The 13,116-nt window shown below is 36.6% G+C and overlaps 1 protein-coding gene across 6 annotated transcripts in view; it reads right to left on the minus strand.

Annotated features, from left to right (window-relative positions):
- The window catches only part of LOC145255813 (SPARC-related modular calcium-binding protein 1-like), a 369,590-nt gene that overhangs the window by 72,149 nt on the left and 284,325 nt on the right, over positions 1-13,116 (minus strand). For 3 of the 6 annotated variants that reach the window (XM_080114516.1, XM_080114514.1, XM_080114518.1), the window contains one exon: positions 2,748-2,792. In XM_080114516.1, coding sequence (XP_079970642.1) covers positions 2,748-2,792 — 45 coding nt within the window. Of the gene's footprint in view, positions 1-2,747; positions 2,826-13,116 lie in introns of all 6 variants that reach the window. The other 3 variants (XM_080114515.1, XM_080114513.1, XM_080114517.1) reach the window with 1 other exon arrangement.

A 13,116-nucleotide genomic window follows, 5' to 3' on the forward strand; every position in this document is an offset into this window, starting at 1 on the left:
GAGTTCGTGACTGATAACAAAATCTATCAGAGAAGTGCTGTGAAAGCATGATGTGAAGTGAGTAAAGAGGAGAGAGAGATTATTCGTGGGGAAAGACTAGAGAGCACGGACTGAAGATGGTTGAAACAGAGCGCTCAGAACCAAATACCATTTGCATCTGAGGGCACAAAAACAGAGCCTGTCGATCCAGGAGAGGCCTGCACAGACATAGCAGACGCTGAAAATTTGGCAACGGACTAATATGAGACGCATAACTCCATTGTCTCTGCAGACAGATGGAGAACAACCCTTAGAACCCTAATAATAATGCAACACAAGTACACTATAAGCTGACTCTTCATCTACAGGATTGTGGCCTCGGGAAAGCCCACCGGATATAAGTACAGACTCCCTTTCCATGCACGACATGTCACTACAATCCTCCCGATATTATACAAATGTTGATGGAGCAGCCGCTGTAAGCGCTACCGAAGAGTTAGGATCCTGTACTATCAGTCGGAAACAGAAGCCAGGAACTGTCAATGCGGTACTTTCAACCCATCAGACAAAAGTCAACCCAATTAAATTGCACTGGTATATATGGCACTCAAGCACCCGCGCGATGCCCAGCTTAGGGGGAGGATGTGGAGGAAGCAGGGAAAACGGCGTTCATTGCCCTGGTCAGGAAACAAGATCGACCACTGGGTGTTTCTGTCGAGTCCCTGTGTTAACACCTCTGCGCTAATAGGCAAGAAGGAGTATGAAAGTCAAGCGACAGACAGAGCCTATCTATTCTTTAAGCAAACCGATAATTTATTTGTCATCTGGTTTAGGAAGGTTGTCATCTAGCTTCTAAGGCAATTCTATGTTCATACATACGTTATCACCCTACACCTCCTTTTTATTGCTGACAATGTTGTGATCTACGTTTTATATAGTTAGGTTGCAAGGTAAATTAATCCTCGTAACAAATATTGTGCTATCTGTATTTATCTGCCTATCTGCAGAGCTGACTGTAACATTACATCGGTGTAAATAGAATGCTTTCTTTTTATGACTCTTTGGGAATCTCTATTAAAAAAATTTGCGTTATTCAAACTACAATTCTAACGTTTGATATAATTCACAGGATACTTCAATCGATGTAATTTCCAATGATCTTCAGGCCCACCAGGCCGAACTCCGGAACTTTATACCTCATATTTTTCGCCTAATACCAGGGCATGATCACAATGATTAGGCGATTATAGCTAAAGATAATACCAGAATCGCGATATAAGATATGCTCAATCGTCTTAGCTTTCTCTTTTGACACGAGAAAGGTAACTACGCTTTGCTGAGCCTGGCTTGATTCCTATTACCTTTCTTAACCTGTAAAAGCTTCTGTGACAGGATTGATGCCGACACCGTTCGCTTGAGACGATTGCACTTAATAATCGCATTTGGATAGTTTGATTTTCTTTACGCACTTCTTACTGATTCATTCTATTTTCTACCGTCTATGAAAAAATTGCGGGTTCTGCTAGTTATTATTGGATCAGATGGAGCTCCCACACAAGTCAACAAACGATCCGATTGGAAACCTGTGGTGTTCTCTGGAGGCTGAGTGACAACAAGTCTCCCCAGACGCCCCGTCCTCTCCACCTCCTTCGATAGCATTTGCAAATGAATTTGCATAATCGCAACAACTCCTTACCATTGATTTCTCGCCGGCAGTGGCCATTGGTTTATACTGGAATTTGAGTAGCACTAAGCCTCCCCAAAGTCCCAGTTTTCTTTACGATTATTATTATTATTATTATTATTATTATTAATTGGAACATAATCGTATGGTCGTCATTAACAATGTCTAAAAAAGTGGCAAATTGTAGACTTCTCAGTACCCTGGGGCAGGAACGTGGAAGAGAAGGAGAACAAGAAGTGGAAAAATTATGCTCCATTCGCCTTGGAGATAAGGCGTATACACGGGGTTAAAACAAATAATCCCGGCCATAGTTGATACGTTAGGAGTAGTATCAAGTCGTCTGGAAGGACAATTGATAAGACTACGAATCCCCGAGGTTTTAGGCGGCCTTCAGACCCCTGCTATTGTAAGTACCACCAACATCCGTAGGAAACCCCTTGATCTTTGAAGCTCTTGGTCTGGAGCTGGGATTGAGGGTAGTTCTCTCGAAACGAATCCCATCTCTTTTCAGGGAGACGTTGATAAACAAAATCAGAATTATTATTAACTCTATTATTAATATTAATATTATTGTTGTTATTATTAATAATATTATTATTAATACTGTTATTATAAATATTTTAATTATTATAAATAAGCTTGCCATTTCTTTTCGGATTATTTTCTACTACAAGAATGGCTCTACACTCAAGAAGAATTTATATGGATTTTTTACAGATGCTTGAGTCCAGCATAAAAATTACAACCTTCGACAAGATGCATCCGAAGACGGTCGAAGGTTACATCGACCAAGACGCTGTGAGGACAATGCTACAGATTAGAATAGCAATCGGAATAAACCAAATAAGAAATGATCTAAACGATTGCAAAACCTGATGCACAATGTTAAACAAAAAACTATTTTTTATGTCATTTATTTTTTGCGCTTAGTTGCAAGTTAACGTTGACCATTCAAAAAAAAAAAAAAAAGAACGAAAAAAAAAAGAAAGGCAAACAATGAAAAAGAAAAAGGAGAGAAAGAAAGGCATGGTTAAAGACAAAACAAGAACAAGGGAAATAATAATAAAGAAAAGGAACACCCTACCTTCCGACACAATGTGGCCACGTGGTGGTTGGGTCGTCTGCTCTTCTGAGTTCAGAGACAAAAACATGCGAAACGACACTATAATAACAACGAGCGTTTCCAGTTCGAATAATCATTTAATTAAAATATATGCACGTACCCGGCCTTTGTTTAGTAATCAGTTTGGGTCAGTTAAATGCGGTTAGTGGGCTTTAATAGAGATGGAGAAATATGTGTGTGTTTGCTTGTGTGTATGTCTGCATATTTGTGTGTATGTGTGTGTGTGTGTATGTGTGTGTGTGTGTGTGTGTGTGGAATGGATGGGAACAGATAACAAAACTATGAATAAGATCTACCCACGTAGAGCGATTTTACATTTCGTCTTTACTTAAGCTGGATACTCCACTAGACTAGATCATCGGGGATGAGTGAGAAAATTATTTAATGTAGAAATTCATAAAAATAGCGTTATACGTGGTTGAGAAATGTATATATATATATATATATATATATATATATATATATATATATATATATATGCACGTATGTGTGTGCGTGTGTGTGTGTGGATTAGATGGGAACGGATAAGATAACAATATGAATGAGCCCCACCCACGTGGGCGATTTTATATTTCGTCTTTGCTAATAGATAGCTTCATCGGGAATGAGTGAGAAAAATGTTTGATCTAGAAAATCATTAAAATGGCGTTAGACGTAGTTGAAATGTGTGTGTGTGTGTGTGTGTGTGTGTGTGTGTAAGCGTAGTGTGGAGAGAAACTTGAATATTTAATGGATAGAACTTGAATGCCTACTAGACATTATCTTCGAGTGTCTTATGTCTCTTTATACAGGGATTTGCTAGAACAACCTGGCAAGTAAACGGTGACCAAATATTCAAAATAACATAGTATAAGTCTTTTCGGTATGGCTAACCCACAGTTGCTTTTACGAGGAATGGTGAATCTTCACGTAATGTTGTCTATATAACAGCATTAAGCTGGATACTCCACTAGACTAGATCAATTCTTATCCTGGAATTCAGTAAGCCCAAGAGACCGCAAGAAAGACGTACTAAAACGTATTTAATTGGTCAATTGCGGAGAGGAACATTCATATGCCTGCGATTTAATCCAATGAGTGCTCAATGACAGGTAGAGCTACATCATAATATAGGTTCCTTTATGCAAACATTCTTGGCTACATACGTGTATACATTTTATTCATTACAAACAAAGTATATTGCAAATGAAGCGCGAGGGGCAATAGTGATAGGGGCCAGATGTATATCGGGCAAACTAAATGGGGAGTTGGGTTTTCTTTTACATAGGCGTCACCACTTATCAAGGCCGATAGGCCACAAGGATAAGGGTTAAAGAGTGTACAGTAGTCAAAAGGACAATATAGTAATCGATAGTAATGGAAGTTCGGTAAATTTGTTAACTTAAGTGGAACGGCTCATCAGAAACTTGTTTACTTTGGGCTTGAAGGCAACCATATTATAGACAGCTGGAAAGCAGGAAAACGGAAGACAATTTCTCAGGCGTGCAGTTCTAAGAAAGAAGCTTTGATAATGGAATCTATGTTTAGGTTTAGGCACAAATAAAAAGTGGAGGGAATTATTGATAGTGTTTTCAGCTAGTCGAGTGTTTCTTGTGAAAGTTTGGCGAGGGGGGACCATAGATTGAAGCTCAGTCGAACACTTTCCATGAAAATAACGATAAAGCAGAGACAAACTCGCAACATCTCTTCTGTGAGATAGAGGTTGCAGCGAAGAGAAAAGGACATCTCCCACCAGGCCACGAAGTCTATTTTGAACCCTGTCAAGGGTTGCAAGATATTTATTCCCATTACATTTACCTTGGAATTCTGACATGTGTCACCTTTCATCACCTCTGAGATTTTATTATTTATTTCAGTTCTCGTTCTTCCTTTTATGCTGCGTCCATTGTGATTTTAGTAAATAAAGGAACATTTCTGATGAAGTCTTTCGATAAAAAAGACGAAATGTAATACCGAGGTATAAAAGCTGATTGGGTTGTACTTGCGGCACATCTGCTTTTTCAACTTATTTTAATGTTTGTCGGATTTTATCCAAACTTTCCTTCATACAAGATTCTTTCGAAATTTTGAAACTGAACAGTCTGCAGAAAATCAATTATCCCTAATAATCCAGTAATGACGGTTAGCGTTGGGGTTATAAGTCTATAATGGGATCAATTAGGTTTCAAGGATCCCAAAAAATAAGCGAAACGAAAGAGACAACTTCGGGTCTACACCGGTTGACTTTCGGTATATGTTGCACCTGCAAGCAAACACAATAAACCCGAGCTGAGTATTTATTGTTTTTACGGACTGTTATCCTCATCTTCATAGTTGTTGTTTTTGTTGTTGTTTCACCACGTTTCGGTCAACTTATCCTCTGGCCTTCTTCAAGTGGTTCAGTGTAGTCTCTACGGTTCCAGATGAGCGTTGTACCGGCGAAACGAGGCAATTGATCTTCGAATTGAGGAGGATCGCGCTAAAATAGTTATGTAATGATAGCGAGATGAAAGACGCTTCGTGATAGATAGGGTTTACAGGTGGGAATAAATTCCGACGTCCGTCGTTAGAAAGTCTTACCACACAATCCTAAAAGAGTTTTGGTTTTTAATTTTCTTATCATTTTTTGGAGGTTTGGCCATGTCAGACATTCATTCGTTATCTTATACATTCATTCGTTATCTTATACATTCATTCGTTATCTTATATGTTCCAACTGAGAGATCTTTTTACGATTCTAACCGTTTAAGTGGAATTGTTTGCACATGATTCATCGGGTATATTTGTCAGATGTGGACAACACGTTTCGTATGAGCCTTTGCTATGATAATGTGCAGCGAATTTTGTATTATCTGTTCCGTGAACATTGGAATTAATAGGGCTTAATAGAGATTAATAGTAAGGGATTTTGAGACTATCAGCAATAAAGCAACTCCCTACTCCTTAAAAAAAGGGAGTAATGGCTGAAAGTAAGTACCTCAAGAACCGATCCAGACCTCTATCATTCGGATAAGATCAAAACTGGTTTTCAAGTAAAGCCCTAGGTTGTAACAATGGTGTCAAGGCAAATCTCTATTCATAAAACGGACGACTACCTTTCAATATAACAATACTACGGAGCCTTTAGTGAGTAAATTACAAAAAAAAAAAAAGCCATGAACGAAATCGTTTGGCATTCTCCGTTCATAACACCTCAGGCAATCGATGATAAATCAACCGAATGAGGAGGGTGCACTTTCTCAATTCTTTGCGAAATATATTTATGCTGATAAAGAAATGCTCCGAGGTTGCCAGAATGGTACAACGATGAACTTCGGCTCGTGTAACAATTGATATTCAGTGTAAGAATAGCGCGAGACTCTCACTGAGAAGAGTCAGCGGGTATGTGAATGCTTCATCAACAACTTTGAATTCCGGGTTCGACCGGGACTTCCGTAAAGAGACGGCCTTTTCATTAAGTCTCGTTTTTCTACTGACATCACACTGGTTGGTACTAACCGTCGTCTAACGAGACTTCGAAATACCTGGCATGAACTGCTATTTTCAGTGGATAAATAGAGGTTCTCTAATGTTTTTACCTGTTGATTTTCGTGATACGGATCACAGTATTGAAAAACTGATTGTCAGGGACACTTTAAAAGCTCTGTTGAATAATTTTGTTGGGGAAAAATGATAATATTACGAAGAACAAATGAAAAAGAATAAGAAAACTAAGGGTTGGAATTCATTTTTGTCATCGTACATTATGCGTAAGATATTTGCGATTATATAAATTTCCGCAGCAGAAATTAACAAAGCACGAGGGTTATAATCAGGATTCAGTTCTGGGGTTCGGGAAGGAATGTGTCACTCGCTCGACAACAGCACGTTTCTATCCTCTTCTTTTCTAATCGACCACACCTGGCCTCTCACCACCAATGTCACACCGCACAACCTGAACGTCAGCAATACGAAATTCTTTTCAAGAGATGTTCACGACTCTTTTCTTTCTGCTGCTCTACAGAATTTTTCCCAGCTTTTATATCCTCCTATCTAGAAAAAAAGGAAGAGACAGGGGAAAAATAGCTTCTCCTATCATGCTCTGCCTTCCCAAGATGCCCTTCGCGCATACAAATGTGCTGGCCATCCTTTCCTTCTTCTTTCCCAAAGAGCGATGCAGGTACGCCCGATACGTTTCTTTTTTTTTCTTCTTTTCTAACTATATACCCCGCAATGTTATAATAGACAAAGGGCTTAGCAGAGATCAGAAGGTTTACTCTTAGGGAAAATCGGCTTTGATTTTGAATAAGTCATCGAAAATGACGCAAAGTTGTAGAAATAGACGAGGTCTTCTAGTTAAGTGTGCCTTTCACATTTTTGTTTCTACCCCATTTTGCTTTGAAATCCTCAAAACAGAATATAACCAAATAAACTTTTATTGTATGACTATGTTAGTTGATTAATCCGTTAATTATTAATTTATTAATTGCGGATTATTATCCTCATCTTTTGTTTTTAGTTGTTGTTTCAGGATTTTTCGGCCAACTATTCCTCTGTCCGTCCTCAGGTGGTAACCGCGACCGGATATGAACTCTGAATCTCCTGACTGCATTCTCAGCATTTACTGCCTTCCATAGTTGTTGTTGTTGTCTCATCACGTTTTTGGCCAACTAAGCCTCTGGCCGGGTTTGGGTAGGATTGAAACCGTTATCTGGAACCATAGAGATTCAACATCTCTATCCACTGCGTCATGGTTGGATTTTTTGGTCCTATAAATCCACGTTTATTTATTATCTGCTCTTCCATGGTCGGGTTCGTATCGAATGGTATATATTATTTTATTGGAATCCATCATTGACATGAGTATTATATCCCGTCGCGGTTATCACCATACGAAGGCTAGAGGAATAGTTGGCCGAAACGTCTTGAAACAACAACTAAAATAAAAAGATGAGAATAATAGTCCGCAATAAATGCATTAATAAATAATACCCATCTTAATAATGACTTTCAATTAAATAATTAGTTAATTAATTAACGTTATGTATCCACAAAAGACATTTTTTCAAAATGGTGGCCGTGATTCGGGCTTTTTTACTCAGAAGTTACAAATTTTGGTAAACACTGTCTAATATTGACAATTAAAATAAATAAATAAATAAAACGCTGTGTTGTCACTACTGTGAACTGCTATCTTTATTTGGTGTTACTGTACTTGTGTGTGTTATGTGTGTTGTAATCATACGAGTTGCACGTGGGGAACATTGTCTAATTCTAATTGTGCATGACAAAATGGGGAAATAAAATCAAATCAAAGTGTTTTGTTTTAAATGTTGATGAAGTTGTACGATTTGAGACAGAGGCAAAAGTTGGTTAATTTGATTTGGAAAAGCGATTGAATTTTGTAAGTCACTGTTGCACTGCTGTTTCTTTATTATAAGGGTCGATACGTATCAAAATTGTAATGTAACATGTTTAAACTAAAAGGCCGGGCAACACCTAACTAAGATAATAGAAGACAAACGTTGATTAATACATGAAATCTGCCACATCAGTTTAAGGTCACTTTTATAAAAAAAAATAGAATTACGAAGACCAGGGGCTTAACAGTTTATAAAACATGACGGAAGCTAGAATAGTTTAAAGTAAGAAAGAAAAAAAAATTAAACGTAAGTTTATAACTTGAGAAAAATAAGTAATATTTTTATTTGTTGAGAGAAAGTATTTAAATTTATCGCCATCGAAACGATCTTCCTAACCGGTATGATTTTGTTTCCAAATAAATTTAAGGTCACTATATAAACCGTTATTACATGCTAACAATCATCGAGTTTCCACTTTAAAAATAAAGTATGTTGCTTAGTATAATGTAATAAAGGCACCAGAAGATGTTGTATATGAGTTGAAATAATCTTCGATACGAAAAAAGATATTAGCTTCGTGCCAAAATAATGTCGTTTTTTACGTTAAATATATAGAGGAAAACTACATTATTTTTTGCACCAACCTAATATTAGCCAAGCTGATGCACAGCGGGTGCATTAAATATTCAATACCAAGCAAAAGGTTAATTTATTTTTATTGCACGAAAACAAAAAAAAAATAACAAACTGCTAATCTAATGTATTCTTGTATAACACATGCAAATCTCGTATCAAAAATCATACAAAAATACATTAGAATAGCATTTTGTTATTGTTTTTGTTTTCGTGTAATAAAAATAAACGAACTTTTTGATTTGTATCGGATACTTATTGCACCCACTGTATATATATGTATATTTTGTGTTTACAAGCCGAGGTTTCGATCTATACGACCACTTTTCATATTCAATCTCACATTTGATAGCGGCTAGGGATAGGAGGAAGTCATGAATAGTGAAATCACGAAAAAAAAATGGCAGAGAGTTTGACGATCTGCTTTAATTATGAAATACTGTATTATTAACTGAATTTTAAATTGATTGAATATTACAAGTGAAAATTATATTGATATTTATGCACAATAATGGCAATGATATCGTCGAAAATGTTTGGCCAGTTTACGTAAAACGCCGAAAGATGCCGAACGAAAGTTTCATGATTTTTCTTATTCGCGCAAACGCTTGTAAATTTTTTAAATGAAAAATATATTATTTCTAAAATTACGAAGATAATTGAATTAAAAATTAATCGAAAAATGAAAACAATATTCTTTTTATTACGACGAAGAAAATACAATAAATAATTATTGAACAATTTTTATGAAACTATAAGAAAATTAAAATCCAAATCAAGAAGAAAAACAATCACTGTAAGGTAAGTTTCACGAATAAAGATTTATTTTTTAATGATAAACAGCGTATTGTAAAAATTTTGGTGAGACTTTTTCTCTTTCTTATTTGTTCTTGAAATCCAGATACATAGTTTATTTTATTAAAAAAAGTAATGATAGAAAATAAATGTTTTCTTAAATAACGTTCGCTGCTACAATTTGATTGCAGCATCTTTCGGCATCTTACGGCATCTTACGTAAACTGTCCGAAAAATTCCGACGAAAACACAGTCTTTGTTCTGCATGAGTATCATTATTTAATTCTATCAAACATATTTCATCGTGTGAGTGACCTTTTTCTTTGAAATATGGCAGATTTCATGTTTTAACCAAAAAAGTAACACAAAAAGATAATTCTAGAAAGGCCTCGTTTTTTATATAATAAATCAATGCATTTTTATACAATAAATCAATACATTTCTATACAATAAATCAATACATTTTTATACTATAAATTAACACATTTTTATACAATAAATCAATACATTTCTATACAATAAATCAATACATTTCCATACAATGAATTAATACATTTTTTTATACGAGATATCAATACATTTTAAGGCAAACAAAAAATGTTTAAACATAAAAAATACTTGGTTAGCTTTAACTGTTTGATATGAAGATTTGATGTTTGAATTTTCAAAGGATACAACGGATGATTGTCTGAATGAAAAAAAATTACAATTTTCGATGATCAACAGCTGAATTGAGTCATTATAGAAATACGGTCCAGATGACGATATCAATGTTTGGTCTTGATGAAAATGAGATAAGTTAAATTATCCACACGAAAATGTCAATATTTAATCTTGTTAGAATGGTGCTGTCAGATTAACAAGATGACAATATAAAAATTTAATCTAGATAAAAATACGATGAGTAAAATTTGTCCAGATGACAATATTAATATTTGATCTTGATGTATAGATATTTAGTCAAATGGTCCAGATGATGAAATCAGTATTAGATCTGTTTTAAAATACGTTAAAACCTTTTTTTTTCAGATGACAATATCAATATTTGATCTGGATTAAAGTACGTTAAATCAACGTTTCCAGATGATGAAGATCAATATTTGATCTGGATTAAAGTACATTAAATCAACGTTTCCAGATGATGAAGATCAATATTTGATCTGGATGGAAATTGAATAAGTCAACGTTTCCAGATTAACGATATCAATATTTGATCTGGATTAAAGTACGTAAAATCAACGTTTCCAGATGACTATATTTGGTCTTGATTAAAATACGCTAAATCAACTTTCCCAGGGGACGATATCAGTACTTGATGTTGATGGAAATACGATAAATTAAAATTGTCTAGATGGTGATACTAATATCTTATCTTGATGAAAATAGAATACATTAAATTACCCGGACGAAAATGTCAATATTTCATAATTATAGCAGACATATAGCAGATTCATAAATCACATTACAACTTCACCATTCATCACAACTCTTACATTAGTCATTCCGGGGTGGGGGTCGGTTAAGTGATCAGTTACACGAACTTACATCATGAGTATTCCAAGTTCCACAGAAAGTTCACCTACAAATGTTAGCAACCTTCACCTGATACCCCACGTAAGTAAAAAATGCCTTCTAGAAAGAATTCTAACTGGAAAGATATCGATGACACAGATGCCAACAATAATCATCGACTCATACGAAATGAATGGATGTTGTTCGAAAACAATAACTACAGTTCGTTCCACACACACACACACACACACACACACACACATACACACACACACAGTTAATATGAAATAATGAACAAGACTAATCAGTAATTCCAGTAATCAAGAACAAAAGATACTGAAAGTCTTTGACCATATCACAAGAGTCTGAAACTAAATTATGTCTCGAGGGAATGATAAAAGAAAAGTGGAAAGGAGAAAGAATGTGAAACGTCTACACGTGGTCACAGCAAAGTGTAAACCAACTTTATTATGGTATTTATTTGCTTCCCCACCAAAGTAAATTAGGCACAAGGCCGTTTTTAATGTGGGGGGAAACCAGCTCCCCTAAAAGTAGGGTAAAAAAGGGGCCACTCTGATTGTGATCAAAAATAAGAATTGTCCTAGTATAGAGGGTTTCCCCTACTAGATAGATACTACACTTTGATCCCGGCCCGAAAGCCAAGAACAACAGGGTGTCTATCTGCTCCTCCACCGAGCAAATTAGGCACAAGGCCGATTTTGAATGTGAGGAGTGAAGGAGAAATGGGGACCAACTCCCCGGGGAGTAGGGGAGCTGGATAGTGACAATTGGTATGAAGGGTTGCCTCTACATTGACCAAGGTCTGATATGTGGGGTTATCCCCACATATGGTCTTTGCTTGCAGTATCTGCCGGAACAGATACTACACTTTGATGCTGGCCCGAAGGCCAAGAACAACAGGGTATTTATTTGCTCCCACGCCGAGCAAATTACGCACAAGGCCGATTTTTAATGTGAGGAGTGAAGGGGAAATGAGGAGGCGAGCTGGATTGTAACAATTGCCGGAACAGATACTACACTTTGAGGTATTTATTTGCCCCCCCCCCCACTGAGCAAATTAGGCACAAGGCCGATTTTTAATGTGAGGAATGAAGGGAAAATGGGGACCAACTCCCCATGGAGTAGGGGAGCTGGATAGTGACAATTGGTATGAAGGGTTGCCCCTACATTGACCAAGGTCTTATATGTGGGGTCGTCACCACATATGGTCTTTGCTTGCAGTATCTGCCGGAACAGATGGTATTTATTTGCTCCCCCACCGAGAAAATTAGGCACAAGGCCAATTTTTAATGTGAGGAGTGAAGGGAGGGGGAAGGGAAAAAGGGGACCAGCTCCCAAGAGGTGGGAAATGGGAGCTGGTTAAAGGTCAGGCATGTGGGGTTGCCCCCACATCTGGTCTTTGCTAGTCATAGCTAGTCATAGCCTGCAGTATCTGCCGGAAAAGATACTACACTTTGATCCCGGCCCAAAGGCCAAGAACAACAGAATAAAGGCAAGCCTCTTTTCTATTTATTTCTTAATCAACTTAATTATGTAAAAAGATGAAAATCAAATAATACGGTATAGCTGGACAAATACTAAATATAATGAGATCCTTCTTAGACAAGAAAACCATCCAGGTTGTCTTTGATGGGCGATCACCCAAACAGTATAATATTAACGCGGGAGTGCCTCAGGGGTCGACCATTGGGCCACTATTATTCCTTATATTCATTAACGATCTTTCTGATAAAATTGTGTTCGATATTGGTATATTTGCCTTTGATACAACGGTCTATAATAGATACGTGGGGGGAAAAAAGCTGATGTACACATATGTAAAGCAATGGCAGAACTCGTAGAAAACGACCCCCTAACCATAGTGGAGTGGAGCCGTAAATGGGCGGTAAAACTTAATGTTACTAAGAATAAACTACTTTCCTTTAATAATTACAAGAAACCTTTCCAACCACCGATAGTCCTGAATAATAACACTCTATCTGAGAGTTCTTCCTTTAAACTGCTCGATTTAACATTCACAGGAAATATGAACTGGAGCAATTACATTG

Source organism: Euprymna scolopes, chromosome 31, assembly GCF_053919585.1.
Source record: "Euprymna scolopes isolate OS-2025 chromosome 31, ASM5391958v1, whole genome shotgun sequence".
In the NCBI taxonomy this organism is placed as follows: domain Eukaryota; kingdom Metazoa; phylum Mollusca; class Cephalopoda; order Sepiida; family Sepiolidae; genus Euprymna; species Euprymna scolopes.